The sequence below is a fragment of the Halichoeres trimaculatus genome, unplaced genomic scaffold (genome assembly GCF_033239565.1).
Source record: "Halichoeres trimaculatus isolate MK-OKI-2021-1 unplaced genomic scaffold, fHalTri1.1 fHalTri1_scaffold_2, whole genome shotgun sequence".
NCBI lineage: Eukaryota > Metazoa > Chordata > Actinopteri > Labriformes > Labridae > Halichoeres > Halichoeres trimaculatus.
In genome coordinates, this window is record NW_027437180.1 from 1,031,964 (window position 1) to 1,052,610 (window position 20,647).

General features: G+C 39.6%; 1 protein-coding gene across 3 annotated transcripts in view; it reads left to right on the top strand.

Annotated features, from left to right (window-relative positions):
* Window positions 1-7,311, top strand: part of tmem176 (transmembrane protein 176) — a 43,484-nt gene extending 36,173 nt beyond the window's left edge. For 2 of the 3 annotated variants that reach the window (XM_074687722.1, XM_074687723.1), the window contains 8 exons: window positions 2,013-4,199; window positions 5,315-5,455; window positions 5,561-5,736; window positions 5,871-6,007; window positions 6,258-6,351; window positions 6,444-6,779; window positions 6,871-7,023; window positions 7,256-7,311. In XM_074687722.1, coding sequence (XP_074543823.1) covers window positions 2,013-2,072 — 60 coding nt within the window. In that variant the 3' untranslated portion in view covers window positions 2,073-4,199; window positions 5,315-5,455; window positions 5,561-5,736; ... (3 more) ...; window positions 6,871-7,023; window positions 7,256-7,311. Of the gene's footprint in view, window positions 1-2,012; window positions 4,200-5,314; window positions 5,456-5,560; window positions 5,737-5,870; window positions 6,008-6,257; window positions 6,352-6,443; window positions 6,780-6,870; window positions 7,024-7,255 lie in introns of those variants that run through there. The other variant, XM_074687721.1, reaches the window with a different exon arrangement.
* The last annotated feature ends 13,336 nt before the right edge of the window (window positions 7,312-20,647 follow it).

The window sequence follows — 20,647 nt, forward strand, 5'->3', positions numbered from 1 at the left end:
GGCACACAGCTGAGGGGCTTGGCAAGCAGGATCGGGGTGGACTGGGGTAGAGGTGTAAGGAGACTGAACACCAACGACAGACTGCACTGGCCCAAGGGTGAAAGGAGTTTGGGGGGCACCAGGACGGGGCTGAGACTGAGATGGGTGGCATGCAGACGAGTCACCATCAGCAACAAGACGCTCAACCCCACACTCATCAGTACCATGAGAGACCCCCCTCCCACAACCCATAGAAGAGGAAGAAACATGAAAAGGTACTGAACCAGAGGGCAAAACCATCCCCCTACCAAAACTCAACCTAGGATGCACATCAATGCCCATAGGGTCTGCCCCCTGAAAATCAGCAACTGTAGCGTCATCCATGCTGATACACCTGTTACCCCAGATCAGCAGTGAAACATAAAAAAAATTGCCCAGAAAACTCAATAAAAAAGTGTTTGAATTTTCACAATACCCCTCTTTAAACTGGTAATAACACTTCAAAATGTGCAAAACTTGAAAATTCGCCTGACACACTTAACTATTTTTTGCTTAAAATAGAAAACTTAACAAAACAAACAGTGTCACAAAGTCTATGGTACCCCTCTTTAAAGTGGTAATAACACATTAGTGTAACAGTGAAACCTGAACAATACTTCAAAACTTCAGGCCAGTTGGACCACACTCTGCCAGAATGAAGGATCGGCTGCAGGCTGACCCTCTCAATCCACGAGGTCACGGCACCAGATGTAACCCCTTCTTTTCGGTCGTACTTCTGGCAGAATGATGAGACGACTCAGAGTTCAGGTTCACAGCGTTTACTACGTGCTGCATACAGGAAACACAGGATGAGACACAGGGGTAGTGCTCTTATTTAAAGACATAGGACACAGCTCCTGCTCCTATGAGTCAAAACAAACACACACACACACACACAGTAAAGTACTTGTCTCCACGTGGCTTATACAGCGCTAGCATCGCTAGTGGTTTAGCGGTTTTATCACGGACATAACAAAGTTATACATGAAAATATTCACAGAAAGTCTGTGTCAAAAAAATGTCTGCACCTTTCATGTAAGTACCACCACTTGGTTTAACTTAAGACTCTTGCATTGTGTGTTAAAACAAAAAAATGCAGCGGAGCTGTGCATACAACGTACCGTTAATCAGAATCCAGACAGCAGAGAGAGTGAGCTGCTGGATTCTGTCACAAATCAAAGCACGTCCCTTCAAAATAAAAGTCTCCTTCTTTAAACAAATAAAGTAGAGCCTTGCATGTAAATACAAAACGTTAACATTTTCCAAAATGAAAATAAATAAGAAAAATAACAATAAGGGAACACTAGAAAGAATTTTGACGAACTTCACACACAAAATACATACTTGTTAAATATATATATATATATATATATATATATATATATATATATATATATATATATATATAAATATATATATATATATAAATATATATATATATAAATTTATATATATATATATATATATATATATATATATATATATAAATTTATATATATATATATATATATATATATATATATATATATATATATATATATATATATATATATGTTAACTGCAACTAAACTATTTTTTTATTCAGTGTTGTTGTTCTTTTCTTTTTTTAACTCAGGTATTTATTTACATTTTCACAACCCTATCCCCAAAAAACATACACATTAGAGGCTTTGTCTCACTTGGCTTCCTGAAAAAAAAAAAAACCACAACACGCCACTGGCTATGTCAGAATTAGACCAGGGTTATATCAGGGTTTAAATGGGGTTGTATCAGGGTCGGATCAAGGTCATATATCAGGATTAGATCAGTATTAAATCAGGGTTATATATCAGGATTGAATCAGGATTAGATCTAGGTAAAGCCAGTATAAGACCAGAATTAATTAAATTAATAATTAAAGATCAATTAGATTAATAATGATCAATTATACCTGAACACATCACTGGATCCTCATTCTGCTCTTCCCCCTCCCTCTCTGTTTTGTCTATTCACAGTCTCTTTCTCAGGCTACTCCCTCCACCCTCATGTCAGTGTCTCCCCCTGACCTGAACTGATCTTCGATTGACCCAGCAGTTGTCATGGAGATGATTGGTCACCTGATGATCAGATCAGAGTACTTTGACATGTATCAATAACTATATATCAGATGTGTGTGGGTTTGCGTGTGTGTGTGTGTGTGTGTGTGTGTGTGTGTGTGTGTGTGTGTGTGTGTGTGTGTGTGTGTTTGCATGGGGGGGGTTGCATGCGTGTGTTTGTGTATGTGTCAGATCTAACACCATCAAGTGCACTGTTTTACTTAAACCTCACGCACTATTATCAAAGAAGTGCCTTTTCAGTATTTTTGGTACTAACTCCCTTTTAGAGATTATTTTATACAGAATAAAATCCTGTGTACAGATTTCTCACACTGACTTTGTGTGTTTGTGTTTACTGCAGCCCTGGATACTGACTGCTTTCACATAATCTTTAATATCCAATTTTTGATTGTTTGTTTTAAGTATTGATCAGATTTATAAGAACAAAAAAGGATTTTCTTCAGGAGCAAGAGGGCTATCATGTTCTTTTTTTTTTTTTTTTTTTTTTTGTTCCGTCCCTTTGGTGCCCCAGTTTTTCTCTCACTGGAAACCCCTTATTTCAGTCTCTGTCCCAAAACACTGTTTTAGCTGCTATCTCTTCAAGGCTCCATGCTCCACAAGCCCTCCTCCTGCTGATTGGTCTGCCCTCTAAACGCCTCTTGGGGGTGGAGGACCTGGTGTTTGAGGCCTGCCCAACCAGCGTGCCATGAACCATTAGGGAGATCCTTATGTGATTATTTCATAATTTTAGAAAGTCTTATTTAAGATCTTTAAGATCTTACCTTTATCTTTAAGATAATGGTGAGTACACAGCAAATTCAAAAGTGTTAGATTTCCAGTGTTGGTGTTGTATGTTAAAAATACTGAGTTGATTCAACACTTGCTTGGTTTAATTCAACTATGTGTGAGTTAATTCATCAAATGAGTTGGTGTGAATCCAGGGAGTTAAATCCAAATAACACTGTCAAGTGTTGATTTTAAAATCAACACTTGATAGTGTTGCTCCCAGAATTCCAACGGATCTGTGACGTGTTTGTCAAATGAGCGGGCGACTTCGGAGTAAGACACGAGCGAGAGGACAACTTTCTTTTCACTTCCAGATTTCACGGAGTATCTTGCTGTAAGTACTTGAAAGGTGACATGCCCATTTAATAATACTTTCTCTTTGTGTTTTTTATATGTGTCAATAAATGTCACAGAGTCCTGTCTATAACTTTCTAGGCTAAGTCCCGAACGGTCCCGAAGCTAATATGCTATTTTTGCTAAGGGTGCATTTTATATTGCTTTTACACATCAGTATTGGTGAATATACACAACTTCTTAACGTAAGTATAGGCTACAAGTTTAGACAACACCGTATATAACTGCGGATTTTTATAAGAGCAGCTCCTGTCCGCTCAGACACTGCTGCAAGTCAGACTAGCTCTGTGAGCCAGGTAGCATGCTGCTGCCATAGGCGGAGAACAGACACACCGGACCACCACGGCAGCCACACCGAGCTCTGCTCTCATGGGAAGCGGTAGTTTATTTATTATAATTTAGTCATTTATTCATTGATTCTTAACTTTAGCTTCTCAATTTAATGTTAGCAGCAGCTAATGACGTTACCGGAGCCCCCCCTAAGCTGCTGCGGTAATTCGTCTGAAATGCGGTGAGTTTTTATAACTTTAAAGTTAGTGTTTTAGCTATCTATGCATATTAAAAATAACTTCGCTGCTATGTTTATGCTTTCAGTTAACGTTAATTTGTCAAACTGTCAGAGACGAGTTGGTTATGTAGCTTTGTGTTTATGGATAAATGTCTATGTTATTGGGGAGTAGGTGAGCCGTCATGATAGCAGGCAGGCTGAGCTTTAATAACAGTGTCTTTGTGCTGGCCCTCGTTGTCCAGGTGGAGACAGGCAAGGCAAAATCTTCTTGTCTCTCCACATCCACATACTGTATGTGGGCATACTGTAAATAATGACGCAGTCCGGGTGTCTTTTCTTATATTTTGTTCTACAGTACATCATGTTGGTGAAGGTGAGATTTGGAGAAATGCAGAAGTATGTCAAAGTGGCTGAGACTGAAAATGGCTATGATGACTTCAACACATTTCTTCAGAAAGGTTGGCATCACTTTTAATAGAGTCCAGAGTGTTTGTGTAACTTGACGAACTGCCCTAAGTTATAAATAACTGAGTTTATGTGACATGTAAATGTCTCATGTAAGTTGTGGTTATGATTATAGCTAAAGGCCCTGTGCACCCTTGACCTAAATCAGTGATTCCCAAACTGGGGTACGTGAACCCCGGGGGTGCGCGAAGTGACATAGGGGATACGCAGATACCTGTCAGGCTTTAAACAGCAGTTTCAGGTAGTTAAAGTTCAACCTGGCAAATTTTTGCATTGTGAGATTTTGAAAAGGCCTGAAGTGTTGACAGAGAGGCTGGGGCTGGATTGGTGAGGCATCTTGGAGAAGAAAATCTGTCCCGAATAATCAAAGATTCTTGTATTAACAAAAATTCAATCAGACATTCTTCTGATTAAAGCCGTGTTTTTTTGTGAGGTCGGGATTAAAGTCACACTAATGAGAATAAAGTGAAAATTTTAAGATAAAAGCAAAAATGATGAAGTAAAAGTTCAAATGTTGAGAAAAAATGGGTAAATCAAGAATAAAATCAACATACAACGTATTTCAACTTTATTCTCGACTTGTTGACTTTTTTCTTGTCATTAGACTTTTTCTTGACATTCCAATTTTATCACAAAATTCTATTTCCACTTTATTGCTGTCCTTTTAACTTTAATCTTGAAATTTCAACCTTAATTTGGATTTATCAGCTTTTTCTTGACATTTGACATTTTGACTTAAATTACAAAATTCTGTTTCGACTTAATTCTCATCATTTCAACTTTAATCTTGAAATTTCAACTTTAATCTTGACTTCACCAAAATCATTTTCTCCATTTAACATGGCCCTAATACATAATCCACTTGAAGAGATCTTATTTGTACGTTATACATACTAAATGTGGAGCTGGGGGTGGTTGCAGGATTTCTTTTCTCACTGCTTTAAGTGTGTGAGAGGAGGGGGTACATGGCTGGAGGATAAGATTTTGAAGAGGTACAGACTGTGAAAAGTTTGGGAACCACTGACCTAAATAATCAGGGAAAACAACATTTATCACATTTCTGTTTATTGTAATTTTTCAATTTCTCTAAATTTTATGTTTTTTATAGTCATTCAAAAGCTAGATCTTCCACTTGGGACTGAGCTGCACTTGACAGATGATTCAGGGACAGAAGTCGATGCAGATGTGTTTGAGGAGCTTTTGCAAGCAGGAAACCTTACTGTTAGGGTGGCAACTGAGAAGTCAAGAGGTGAGACTCAGACTTGTGAGACCAGGAGTGGAGCATCAATAAAGAGTATTGTGGAGGACTAATTTTTTTTTCCTTTTGTCCATACATTTCTTTTATTGTTTGCAGTTGTGCTTCATCATGATCTTTCGTATGCTTCGTTGGAGTCACCCATGTCAGAAAGCTCATCTCTGTCAGTGTCAGATGACTCCTTGGCAGTATCCTCTGATTCATCAGATGCAACAGTGATTCTTCATACAAATGGAGGGAAGAGAACCCATGCTGAACGGGAATCAGCAAAAGAGGTCTTAGTTACCAAGTATCACTTGCAAATATATTGTGCAGTTGAACTGTGTTAAACTGTTTTGTTGTTAGGCGTAATGATGATGATGGTGATGGATATAATTGCTAATTTGTTTTATTATTCTTTGCATGTTAGATGGTGAGAGATGCACTAAAGGATAAACCGGGAGGACAGAATATTTTGGATGAATATGATAAAATGAAAACATTGAAGGATAGCACAAGAGGACAGCTGGTAAACCTTCTTGTGGCTGACATGGTTGAAAGTCATGGGTAAGACTTCATTGTTCGTATTTATACTTTATTTCATACAGATATTTTTAACAGCACACTTATTTTAGGACATTGCATATTAGTAAAGCAACTTATTATTTATTTTATCCTATGAAAGAAATAAATACTTAATGGCTGAAACATGATACAAAAACAGTTTTAGAGTGACTAAAACTTAATGAAGCTAACAATAGTAAAATTTGTAAGCACTGAAGGAAATGTTGTCGTAATGTCTTGTTTGTCTTTTCAGGAGGAGCCCACCTGCCTCTGTGCAAAGTAATTATGCTTTGGGCATCATCTCTCTATTTCCCAGCCTCAGAGATCCATACTCAGACAATGGATATGTAAGTTTATAAGTGAAAGGCTTGTATTTCAATTTATGGAGTGGTAATATGGCCTAAACTGACTCTTCAATTTAATGTTTTTAATATTACAGGAACACTTCTATGACCCACAGAGTGGATCTGGGTATTTGGCTTGGAGGATAAAAACTGTTCAGCGCAACACTGCAGCACAGTCCCGGACACCTTCCACCAGCACACCCTACCAGGATAGTCCAAAGAGAAGGAGGGAAGTTCTCTGCACGGATACGCAGCTTCTTGGTGAGCAGTGCCATGAAGCAATATCCTTTTTGAAACATTCAACTGATGAATCGGCAATCAAAGAGAAGATGAGGGTTACTTTCCAGTACCGCCAAACACTGGTTAAAGATCAGCAGTGCTCTTCAACAGTTTTTGATGTCTTCCCACAATTCCTCAACATCACTGGCTTGGTAAGAAAGACAACTTCTTTATATTAAGTGAATTTTCACTCAATGTATACACTCTCTCTGCATAAGTTTAAAAATGTTTGTTCTTCTGTAGATTGACCAAGATTTCACCAGTTTGGAGAGGAAGTGTCGGGCAGATTTTTGGCAAAATGGCCTACTTTTTTCAAACCTAGGATCCTGACAGACTGCATAAATATGACTTCTAATGAACACATTGAAGATCTCTTGTCTGAGCAGCACGACTCAGGTGGGTGTGGTTATTTTCTTCTCTTTTTCGTACTGTGCACAGTTCATAGATTTTCCGTATTGTTTATATTTTTCATTTGCTACTTGATGTCCAATGTTCCTTTTACTGATGTACTCTTTTGTTGCTATAACACCATAAATTTCCCCACTGTGGGACAAATAAAGGCACATTTTATCTTATCTATAAAATCATGGTGTGAATGTAGCAGACATTTTCTCCTGTTTTCTTGTAGGCTGGGACAGTGACTTATCAAGCATTCTAATATTGGTTCACCTGCTGCCACCCACAAGAAGAGTCCTAAAATCAGCGCAAGTCAAGCTGAAGACCATGTCGTTCGATATTTGCAGGTATGCAAATAGTAATGTACTTGTGTAGCCGGCTGTGTTCTGCATTTTGTGCAAAAAATGAGTTCAATATTAGAATATCTAAACCTTGGTGAGTGGTGGTCTGCCAGAGCTTAGTAGATGTGGAGCTTCACTGCTGCAGCAGCACGTGTGTGAGGGAATTGGGGAAAAAAACAACAAACAAATAGAACATGTGGTTGGTCGCTTCTCAATTGAGACTTACATTGCTGAGCTGCACAAGCCTAGTCATAGACATTTAAAGCATTATAACTTTATTAGTTAACAGTTATTACACAGTTGATGAATTTCCACTTCTGTTTGTAAAAGTAAATTTCTGCCTTGCATGTGTGTTTTTTTAATTGGTTATTGGTTTTGCGCAATATAGTTTAGAATTTTTCATGATTCTTATTTACATTTTGTTAAAGATGGGAGCCAGTGTCAAAGTGTTCCTTGCTGTGTGTTGGTCAAAACAAGAACAGCATCGAAAGATACTACATCATCATTGACCACAAGGCCATCCCTTGCAAGGCACAGACATCCCTGGCAGCTTTCGACGAGCTCTTCAAAGCACACTTCGTCTTCAGTGTCAGCTACCATGACTCGCTCTTCAACTTCTATACATTCATCCAAACCACAGTTTTTAACATTGATGTGGGAAGTGCCAAGGAAAGTCCCAGAGTCAAGGAGCTCAGAGCGAGATTTTTGCACAACGCTTGAGGTGATAAATATCCCTGGGTGCAAACATGTTTCTTTGTTATGTCTGTACACAAGTTCTGCATTGCTTTGTCAGCATTTAAGACTCAACTACGGTTTATATCCTGGAAAAACATTGCGTTTAAAATGTGGACAGCCGGGATGTTGTTTATCATTTTGCACCTATTTAGGTTTCAAGAAGCATCTTGTTCATTTTCATAGAGATGTTGTTTTGACTAATACTGATGACAACGTGGACACTCATAATGAAGTTTGTGAGCCCTCAACTTCACAGGCTGTCAGAGCAGACCCTCCAACAACTACCCAGCTCTCTGTTGACAACAATCTTGTGTTAAATATGTGTGCTTCTGTTGTAGCACAGTTGCAAGCATCGGGTGTTGCTGAGAGCACAGTCCAATCAATGGTGGGGTCAATGGAGGAACTTGTAAATGACATTCATAGACAAGCAAGAGAGGCAGTTCTCAGCTGTACGACAGAAATTCAAGGCACAGATTTGGAAAGGAAGGGGTGGAAAAGTGTTTTGATCAGCTAGAAAATCCTTTCTCAACCTTCAACACAAGAGCCAAACAACAGAAGTTCTTTGAGGAAAAGTGGGAAATTGTTGAACCAATTGAATATGTCCTTGGAGTGCGGTTTGATGTTCGCAGGGATCACACGACAGGAATTTACCATCAGGTCCCTGTTACGGATAAATTTGTGTATACACCCATCCTGGGAACGCTTAAGTCCATGTTCAAGAACACTGAATTGAGTGAAAGTTTCTTGCATGCCAAGCAACAAGAAGGAGTATATAAAGACATATCTGATGGTTCATACTTCAAGAATAACATTTTGTTTTCTCAGAACAAACATGCTCTACAGATTCAACTTTATTTTGACGAGTTTGAGACAGCAAATCCTTTGGGTTCCAAGAAAGGGATTCACAAATTTGGTTGCATTTACTTTATATTGAGGAACCTGCCCCCAAAATATAATTCTGTGTTGATGAATATACATGTTGTGGCACTCTATCACTCACAAGACCTGAAGACTCACGGTTTTGATGACATTTTAAGGCCTCTTGTTGATGATCTTAAAATACTTGAAACACGAGGAATTGAGGTGCCTTTCTCAGACTCACCTGTGCTTGGTTCTGTTATACAAGTAACGGGCGACAACCTAGGTTTACATGGACTGTTTGGTTTTGTCGAGTCCTTCAGCGCAATGTATTTTTGCAGATTTTGTTTGACAAATAAGGTTGAGTCACAGTCTGTGTTTACTGAAGATGTCCCTGGCATGGTTTTTCGTACAAAAGAAATGCATGCAGAACACTGTGCCACCCTACAGGAAAATCCTATGTTAAGTTCAACATTTGGTGTCAAAAAGACATGTTTGCTCAATACATTGCAGTTTTTCCACACCTCTGAAAACTATGCAGTTGATATAATGCACGACTCACTTGAAGGTGTTGTACAGTACGAACTCAAACTTATTTTTCAATACCTTGTCAACCATAAGTATCTGTCTTTGGAATCATTGTCACTGAGGATCCAGAGTTTCAACTATGGTTATATTGAGAGAAAAAATAGGCCAAGCGGGTTGAAAATGGATGATGCTAGCAAGGACCTTGGTCTAAATGCAATTCAGTCCTGGTGTCTTGTGAGAAATGCTCCTCTTATTTTTGGTGATGTATTGGAAAGAAATAACTGTTACTGGAATCTGCTCCTCCTCTTGATTCAGATTGTAAATATTGTATTTTCACCTATTGTTACTAACGGTATGACATACTATTTGAAGCACTTGATTAAGGACCACCACAAGCTTTTTAAATCTTTGTTTTCACAGAAAAGACTGATTCCAAAGCATCATTTCATGCTACATTATCCACGTTGTATTAGGAAAATAGGTCCACACATTCACGTATGGTGCATGAGGTTTGAGGCAAAACATAATTTTTTTAAAAGATCAGTGAAAATTTTCAAAATATCACAAAAGCATTGGTGAAACAGCACCAGAGACAGCTAGCTTATCACTGGGAGAATTTTGATTTTCAAAGATTTGAGTTTGGTCCAGTGAAGAAAGAAAGTATTGATAGCTTGGAAGGAGCTGATGTTTTGAGTTGTTTTTCAATGTAAATGCATACTGTGAAGTGTCAACCACTAATTGGGTGAAGAACTATGGAACAGAATATCAGATTGGTATGTTTGTTTGTACTGGAAGGAATATGGAATTTCCAATTTTCAGAAAGGTCACCAACATCATAGTGAATGATGAGCAAGCTTTTATTTTGACTTGCAGAGTGGACACTCTTTATTTTGATGATCATTTCAGTGCATATTGTATCAGTGAGAGAGCAGATTCATTTTTTGTTTTCCCAGTTAAGGAGCTGATTTATTACAGGCCCTATGACAAACAGTTTTCGAATGAGATGTGTGAAAAAACATACATTGTTCCACATTGTCATATTGTGTGACCTGTGTTGTGGTTATTGCAAAGCCAGTGCTGTTTCTAATATGGTGTGCTTGTTTGAAATACAGGTTGATTCAAAATGTAACTTGTGTGGTTTGCTTTGTAAATTATGTTATTATTTTTGATATTATTATTACTATTACTATTATTATTATTATTATTACTATTATTATTATTATTATTATTATTAGTAGTAGTAGTAGTAGTAGTAGTAGTAGTAGTAGTAGTAGTAGTAGTACTAGTACTAGTAGAAGTAGTAGAAGCAGTAGTAGTATTGATATTACTATTATTATTCTGTATTATTGTTATATTGATGAATATTATTATTTTTGATAGTATAGTAGTAGCAGAAGCAGCAGCACAATATTTAACACTATCCACAGTGTCACTATAATCTGACACCTATTCAGTGTTGATACAACACAATGATAGCGTTGGTTTTTGACACTTTACACTAGTGTTAGGCAAATTCAACTTTGGTGAGTGTTACATTTCAACAATTGAGAGTGTTGATCCAACTCTGTCACAGTGTTAACTGTTTAACACTTTCAAAAGTGTTCTTTTAACTCGATTTAGTGTGGACCAATATAGACACTTTTAAAGTGTTGGATTTAACTCCCTAGGAGTTGAATCAACACTTCTGAATTTGCTGTGTAGTCACTAATTGTCAAATGAGAAGCAAAGTTATCAGTTCGTACCTGCTCAATCAAGAGATCATGCCTTCACATCACAACATACCCTGCATGTCCTGCACAAAAAGCAATAGCACTTTTGACTCTATGAAGTTTTACATGGGGCTCTAAGGGGACTCATTCATCTCTGGGACAGTCTCTATGGGACACTGGAAAAAGTATCCACTTGATGTCTCTGTTCTGTACATGTTGAACAACAATAAGTTATGAGGCTGCCTCATCTTCTTTACTTCCAGCATTCACTTATTCATTTAGACATTGAGTATGTCCAACTAAACGACGCACTGACAGAAAAAAGGGCTGTAAAACCATTATTTCTTTAATCAAAATTAGTCACAGAGTTTCAATAGTTCCTAGTGATCAGTCATGTTTAAAATTAATTAATTTACCTCTCTGAGCTATTATTCAGTCCATGTGAACGGTGGAAAGCATTTCTGAGCAGGGTTTTGAACTGGGAATCAGATAATAGCAACAAAATGCTTTTTGGAATCTTGACTTTTAAGTAGACAACTTAAAAGCATGCGGCAATGTTCCTCTGAGGTGCCCTGAAGGCATGATTTAAAGGGGGTCACAGCCTCAACAGGCCCATTCTGTCGAACAGAGAAATTATTTTATGACAGGAGAACATTGATACATATAGTACATATACAGTGGAGGAAATAAGTATTTGAGCCCCCGCTGATTTTGAAAGTTTTCATACTAAGAAATAAATGAAGAGTCTCTGATTTTTATGGCAGCTTTATTTTAACATTGTTAGAAAGAATATCAAGGAAAAATTGAGAAAATTACATGAAATAAAAGATAAAAATTGATTTGCATTTCATTGAAGTAAATAAGTATTTGATCCCCTTCCAACCATGAGCAATGTTGGCTCCCACAGACCATTGATCATTGACACTGGAAAAAGTGTCCACTTGATATCTCTGTTGATATCAAAAGTATTCTGAATGGATAAGCCAGCTGTGTAACTGCCTCTTAATTTTTTACTCCGAATAAAGACAAAGGAACAGATTAAATCTGTCCCGGGAGCTGGCCCACAAGGTGACGCGCGTCGTGTCCTCCGATGCGCTCCACTGTCCATTGACCTGCTGCAGGCACAGCGGCTCTGACCGTCTCCGCTACCAGCACTCTCTCCGGTGCTTCAGATCAGTCAGACCAATCAGACGCTGCAGGGCATTTAAAGGTGAGGAGAGGCGCTCATTTGATTGGTGAAAACAGCGCTCGGCTGTGTTAAACCCACTCACGGCTTTTCTCCTCCCTCTCTGCCATTTGCGCGGAGGGAGGCGTGGACGCGCAGCTCTGCGCTCATGTGCGCCTGTACTGGCACTGCAAGAAACTTGCAAAGTGCGCCGGTCACGCCCTGTGCGCACGGCGAAGGCCGGCGCAGGGCAGGTGCGCCTGCGCCTGGTCGAAATTAGAGCCCTTAGTGTGCAAACACCGCCGGCCCTGACATCCAGGCACAAACACAAACTCTCAGCATAGTGTTATCCACTTTCTTTGATACCTTGTAAATATCCCTCAGTGACCAAGGTCCAGATTTCATTCCTTTCCATCTCATGGATAAAAATTCATTGTGGGAGGGACATGTGTGCATGAATTAGTCTAGCTGGGGTAGTCTGTCCTAAAATGTTCTCTTAATGCTTAGGTATGCATGTTTCTGAGAAAATGTCCCTCAACCTGGAAATTACCCAACTTTCTATTGGGTTGAACAACAAAAGAAAAAAAACATGGCAAGAATGATGATAAGAAAAAAACTAATTGAGAACAAACATCTGCACATTTAAGTTTCAGCTCCAGGGCTGGTTACCTCCGAGCTGGTTCTGGGCACGTCATTTTAAGTAGACAGTTTGTGTTGTTATGATGTTATTTGTGTTGTTGTTGTGTGTGTGTTGTTTTTGTGTGTGTGTTGTGTGTGTGTGTGTGTGTGTGTGTGTGTGTGTGTGTGTGTGTGTGTGTGTGTGTGTGTGTGTGTGTGTGTGTGTGTGTGCGTGTGTGCATGTGTTTGTGTTTGTTTGATTGGCCTCGTTAAGTTAAGTTCAGAAACTTTCCTTGCTAACAAACACTGGACTGATCAGAGAACTTTGATCAGACTGTGACCCAAAAAACTGCTGCAATTCTCAACACTGAAGAGGAGTGTGTAGCTCTGTATCAGAGTGTAGTTCAGTGTGATTGTGTAGTCGCATTTTAGAGAGCTTGGTCAGCACACTGAGGACAGAGGATTTCAGCCAACACAGTAACCATGACACTTCAATAGGACATTAATGAGACATTAAGACATTAATAAGACAGTCACACGGCACTCTAGACACTTTACACAGGCAGACGCTTTAAAACAGAACCTGTTTGACAATGATTCCCCCTGCTGGATAGGATGTTAACCTCATGACACAGTCAGATCAGCAGCAGTAGTCTTAGAATGTTCCTAGATTGAAGTTTTGGTCCTCCAGCAGCTTTAATGTACTCCTCCCTTCAGTCTTTTTCCCGTTAGCTTAAGTTCTGTCTTTAGCTTGACTTAATTCACTGTGAGCTCATTTCATGGCCAAGTACATGACATGACAAAGAGCCTTAACTAACAAAGGTTATCATGTTCTAATGCAATAAAACCACATTCTGACTTGGCTCTGAACTGCACACCCGTCAGTCTTGAGTTTTGTTGTAAGGGGCATCTCTGTACCCAGGGGCTCTGTAGCATTGCCTCTCCTCTAATCACCAAAGCAGGCACGTGCAGACGTAGGGGTGGAGGGTGCTTGAGCGCCTGCCCCTTTGCCCCTTGATGCCCCGTGCCTTTTTGTCAAAATGATACATTTTTTATTTATTTATTTATTTTGTAAGTGAGCGTGAGAAAATCTGGCTATGTTTCCCAAGAATAATCTTATATTAAATAAAAGTAAAATAATTTAGATTTAGCTTGTTTGGTCACAGGATCCACGACCTGTACTGACCTGACGAGCCCTGACATGTACTATTTCAGCCCTGATTCAGCTGCACTGCTGTCTGCAGTCACTTCTCACCCCACTCAGTCAACCTAGCACTGTCCCACCCACAGTACCATCTGATTGGTTAGAAGCAGAGTGGCTCAGGTAACAGCCAATCAGCAGTGAAAGCTTTGCGCATGCAGTGATCTCACTCTCAAACACACAACACAGATGGAAGCAGGTCTTATCAAGTGGAGAAACTCTGGAGAGCAGATACATGTTTTGTAGGTAAGTTAAGGCAGCAGCCTTTCCTGAAATTGTAATAAACATCCCAGCCCTTTACAACTCACAACTAACAATACTGTGAGCCTAATCATTTTATGTAAACACAAGTGGCATCTCTGCTCACTCAAATAATACTGCTGATAATACTGATATGGAAATATTCATAATAGAAGTGTGTGTATGTGAGAGAGAGTTGAAACCTAATGTACCTACTCTGTTCTCCCCTACCTGAACGTAAGCACTCAGCTCTGCAGATCGCTGAACAGTTCTAGTGAAGTGAGAGAACGTTGTTGACTTGCTCATTTATTTAGACTCAACACACAAAAGCACAGTAAAACAGATAGAAAACGATATACACAGCCTAACTGAGCAAAGGAAAGTGATTCTCAAGTCTACTAGCTTAATGCTAATGTCAATAAAAAATCCCATTGACGAGTTAACGCTATTAGCATTGTGACTATCTTACTGTCTATGAGCTTATTTTAACTTCCACAGACTCAAAAACCACTCCTCTCATCAATTACCACAGGAATATGTTTTTCTGCCTCTTAAAAAATGATAAGAAATGTTTTAAACTGCAGACAGCCAGGAGCTGCTTGTTGATGCTTCTCTGCACAGAGTTTCTCCCTGGTTGTGTCCAAAATCATTCACTCATTCCCTTTATTGCTATAGTCCACTACATCAGCTAAATTAAAACAACATTTTGGACATTACTCACTCACTCGCCAGCCGCTGACAGTAACGTAATTACTCGAGTCGCTCATGGACGGCTGGGAATTTACAGGTATAACTTTTCTTTAACACTGCAAAACGATATTTCTTTCAGAGATATCTAATATTATACTTTGCTCATTTTCCACAACAGCCAAATATAAAAAAAAACATTTATTACAGTTTATTTTTTAAATAAATAAACCATATATTTGTGCGGAACTTATTCTGTATTTGAGAACTACAAGGTCCAGTGAATGCATCACCCACGATGAACGGTTTAGTGGCTAACGTCCATGTTGTTGTTTCTTTGCTCGAAGTTGTGAGACGGGCTCGTCCAAAAGTTAAACAGAGGGCCAAGTGTTATTCTCTGACTTTTTTTTATGTTGGTTAATTGGTCACTCTAAATTGTAGGTGTTAGTGTAAGTGTGTGAGTGAATGGTTGTCTGTCTCTATGTGTCAGCCCTGCGATTGGCTAGTGACCAGTCCAGGGTGTACCCCACCTCCCGCACAATGATAGCTGGGGTAGGCTCCAGCCACCCGGGACCCTGAACAGGATAAGCGGTATGGAAAATGAATGAATGAATGAATGAATAATTTAAGGGACAGTGTTAATTTTAATTTGGAAGCAAACAAACTCGACTTAAAACATTACATTCTATTTTAGATCATGCTTTACAAATTCAATTTTGTAATCAAATTAAGTTTCTAGAGGCGCAAATCTCAGCACATATGTTTTCTGGTGTTTTGTTGGTTATATTCAAATAAACATTTTACTGAAGGGATGCCTGTTCTGTATGTATAATGTTTCTCAAGGATCAGTATCCAAAGTGGAGTTTCTGGAAGAAAAGATTGTCTGGCAGGAAAGGATGGCCAAGGACCTTGGAGGAAGAGTGAGATTTTCAGAGTTCCCCAATTTTTTTTTTTTTTTAATTTATTTATTTATTTATTTATTTATTTATTTATTTTGGGGGGGGGGGGGGGGGGGGGTGAGCAACTTTAGAGGGATTTACAATTTGTTACTTAATTGAGTTACATGTGGAATATTGTGACCTGATGTCCCAACACAAGCTGATCAATGTCTTTTCCGTCCTATTCTTTATTGACAAAAAGCCTTTACTTTGGAAGAAGACATGAGCCCCAGTGACATGGAAGGTGACCACCCCCCATCCTCCCCAAGTATTAGTGTGTCGTTAGACAGTGATGTCACTTCAAGACTACCAAAGCATTCCAAGCGGCATCGCAGTAGATCTCTCACACCCTCACCAACGAGTCAAGCTCACCCTGGGCAATCTCATATAAGAGGTGAGATTATATTAACTTTAACTTCCTGCCTAGTGACCCTCCTGGCCTTAGCCTTGGCCAGAAGATGTGGACATAGCATCACCCCAGAAAAACAAACCATAATGGAGGAAGCCAAGGGCACACTCCTCTGGCTCCTCCCTTTGCTAATTAAGTATTAAAGAGATTGGAAGTGCTTTCACCAGTTTTACCACTTTAAATTCATGTTGTTTAAAAATAGTTAAAGAAAGGGCCTAGTTTAAAAATGTTAAGGAAATGTCAAGATCGCCCTGTTTGTTTTAATGATTCTCAATTTTGACTCTGGCCTTTGTTTACATTTGATTATAGTAACCTGTAAAAAGGCAGTAATTCATTTTTTTCCACCGCTAACAGTTGTCTGCTGTGTATGTTGTGCATTGACCTGAGTTTCTGTATTTATTTTTGTGGAGATCAAAGTATGGCTTGAAAATTACAGTGTACAATAAATGTTCTCATAACTGTACTAACTGGCTGTCTTGTAACTGCTAGTTATGTGCTATAATGATGTAACTAAATGTGAAGAGTCTGCAACTTTAGTATAGAACTAAAGAGTATTCGTAAGGATCACTAATTGTGAATTAAAACAGCACACAGCACCACTTTAGAATATGGAACATGTTTTGAGTAAAAAACATTCAATTTATAGTTATTAGGGTATTATTACTGCTTATAGTTTTGCTTTGCATTCAACAAAAATCGACTCCTCAATTCAGAGTGATGAAGGGAGAATTACTGTTCTTGTGGTACTGCCTCTTTACAAGGCCATAATAACCCACACCATTATTCACATCATTATTCAAAAACAACTATGCATTTATTCAGAGTCAATAAGTGATAATAAGGAGTTAATGTAATGAAAAATCTTTTTTTTAATACAGGTAGGATAAGACTATGTAGAAAAAGGTGTTAATAAGTGCTTAATACTAATAAAGGGCTTGTATGCGACTTATATGCTATTAGTAGGCACCTTATTAATAGTGAATATGTGTTTGTTTTTCTAAAATGTTTCCTAAACTCCTACTTTTCTGACTTTATCTCAATAGACTGGATATTTTAAGACTAAAGGAGCACAACCTTCCACACAACTGTTTCAAAACTGAATACCTGATAATGACCTGTGGTGTTAGACATTTATGTAGTCTTGATTAGAGTGTACACAGGGGTCATTTACATTTAGAAAGGATTCAGTCTAGCTCAAGTAAACTTTAGCATGTCAGCATCGGCTTTAATCACATGAAACATAATTATCCAACAACAAAAACTGTGGCGATTGAAAATGATGAGTGGCAAGAAAGTAAGGGATAATGTAGAGCGAGCCGGTCACTATAGAGAAATAAACACCGACAGGGTGATGCAGGACCCCTCCGCTTCGCGTCGGGGTCCTGCATCACCCTGTCGGTGCCCCCCCCGACGCGAAGCGGAGGGGTCCTGCATCACCCTGAAGGGGTGATGCAGTGATGCAGTGATGCAAACAAAAGTTTTCATTGCATCCGCTTGAAAAATAGTCCGTTCCTTCTTACGGTTAAAAGGGGTGATGCAGTGATGCAGTAATGCAAACAAAAGTTTTCATTGCATCTGCTTGAAAAAATAGTCTGTTCCTTCTTACGGTTAAAACAGTAACGGAAAGCAACGGTAACTCTGAAGCGAAGATTAGCTTATTTATAATTCACATTAAACTGAACGTTTCCATTGATGGTGACGTGGGACAAGGTGAATGGGACATCTTTGGGAATATTGATGCTGACGTCTCTGTCCTCATTCATGTCCATATTTCCTCCCTGCTGTGGCCCTGCAGCTGGCATACCTATAGAAATAATTTTTCACTGTTACAACTGCTCTCAATATTATCTCATTACTAACGCTTTAAGAGAGGCACTCACCCGATCTGCTGCTGCTGCCAGAATTAGAGGACAGGATCTTGCTCCACTTTTCCCAATCTGTACTGGTCGGAGCCCAGTAGCTTCTCAGACTGCTCTCACATCTGTGCCCTGTCACAGACATGATCTCCCTACTTGCCAGACCTGCCTGAGAGAGGAGGTGGACAGCTGTGCTCCTCAAGCTGTGATTTGTGTATCTCTTAGAAAGCCCGGCTGCCTGGCTGATTTGGGGTAACATTTTCCCGAGGTAATTGTGCCCCATGGGTTCACGAGAGTACCACACTGCTTGCCTTTTCAGTAGCTGTTGATCCTTTCTTAGTGGATGAAGGTAAAACGCTTTAGCGTTGGGAGGGCATAGGGATAGATATTTCTTGAAAGTGGCAACGGGGCAGTTTGGATTGTCAGGCTCAGCAAAGATGCATCCTCTGTAATTTTCTTTGCATGGATCTTTGGCATCTTTGTGGTTTTTTGTCTCAGCGTTGTGGGTGAGAGAAATATACTCCTTACCATGCTCGTCCTCTTTCACAATGAAAGAGTCTCTTGTCAGGTCTCGATTGCCTTCTCTCCCCCGTCTTGCGAGATGCAGCTGTACATCAAACCACACTTTTCGGACCAGTCCGACCGCTGTGTGTGGGGACAACGCCTCTGAGCACCTGAGGAGCTGCAAATCTGTTGCTGAGATGGGAGGGTGATGCTGACTGACGTCTTTCCCGTTTTTACGGAGGGTTTTAATGACTGATTTGAATACCCCGTTGCTGGACTTGAAAGTAGCACAGTTCATAATATCAAATTTTGAGAAATTTCGAGATATCCCAGCCCTAATTGCAATGTAACTGGCAACTGAGTAGGTGTTGCCGCTGGAGTTTTGAACAGATGCATAAAATGATCGCAGCATCTGGTTGAGGCTTTCTGCTGAATAACCGTCAAAGTTTGTTGACATTTTCTTTTCAATTAGCCAGTCTTTAAACACATTCATGGCCCATGCCGTGTTTCGTTTAGTATTAACTTCGTGTCTGTCTCCCTCAATCTTGTCAATTTCGGTGTCATCTAATTCCTTGTGTCTTTTCACCTCTCTTTCTTTCTCTTCGCTGGTTTCCTCTCTTCTTCTTTTCTTTAGCGGTGACTGGTCAGCCATCAACCATGAATCCAATGTTTCGCCTCCTCCAAATATATTAAAAGTGATTTTGGGAAAATATTCCATTTTTGATGGAGCAACGGGAAACAACAGAAAATTAAAGATGTCTTGCCGCAGGTATAAACGTTCGGCGGATTGATACATATGACGTGATTCACCCGAGTAGTTCAGAAGCGTCCTTTGTGGTCCGCTATTCAGAATAACAGACCGTAGAATGTTGTAATTGACCAATCAGGATCGAGCATTTGACAATGCCGTGTAATAACTCTGGGGAACCACTGGCCACAGTGGCTGGTAAGCAAAAAAGTAAAAGACCTGCACTTAGGGGATTACATTAATAGCTATGGCATTGTACTGCCAAAAACAGAGCTTTCAGGCATTCCATGTTTTTTTTTTTTTTGTCTTTTTTAGTCACTTAAAACACACATACGGGAGTTGGTACCTAATTGCATAACTATTGTTTTCGATGACCACAACCACACATCTTGACACGCTCACCACCAGCTTCTGACACTGTCACAGCAGCCCATTCCTGCTGCAAACATTCAAACAGATCTGCATTGTTTTTTGGCTTGTGGTTCTCCATTTTGACTTTATGATGTTCCACAGGTTTTCCAAAGGCTAAAGATCTGGGGATTGAGCCGGCAGAGGCATGGCTCGAATGTTCAGGTCCAGGCTTTAAATGACCTTACCGTTTGGCAAGGGGCATTGTCTTTTTGGTAACTCCAGTCATTTGAGGCAGGAAAGAGTTTTCCCGCTGATGGAAGAAGACTGTTTTCAAGAGTAGCTGTGTTCGTGACCTAGTGCATATTAGTAAGCACCTACTCAAAAGTGAATATGAGTTACCTAATCTTAAGTGTTACCAGAGTTGGTAAATGCATTTCATGAATGCAGAAGAGGCTGTTGACTAAGCCATCAGCAGGCTCATGCATAGTGAAGTAGTGGGCAGGACACAGGCAGTGAGAGCTGGATTGGGGTGGGGAACAGCTCCCAAGTTTTGGTCTAAGGCCTCCAGAAAGGAGAGGAAAGAAATGGTGATTGAGGAGGTGGTCAGGCATGAGGAAGAGCAGTATAAGATCAAGGCTCTCAGCCAGCCTCAGCAAGGGCGATGGACAACATGGGAAGGAGTGGTCAACAGGACCACCGATTTGTGGAAGATGCCTCAAGCAAGGATCAGCTTACT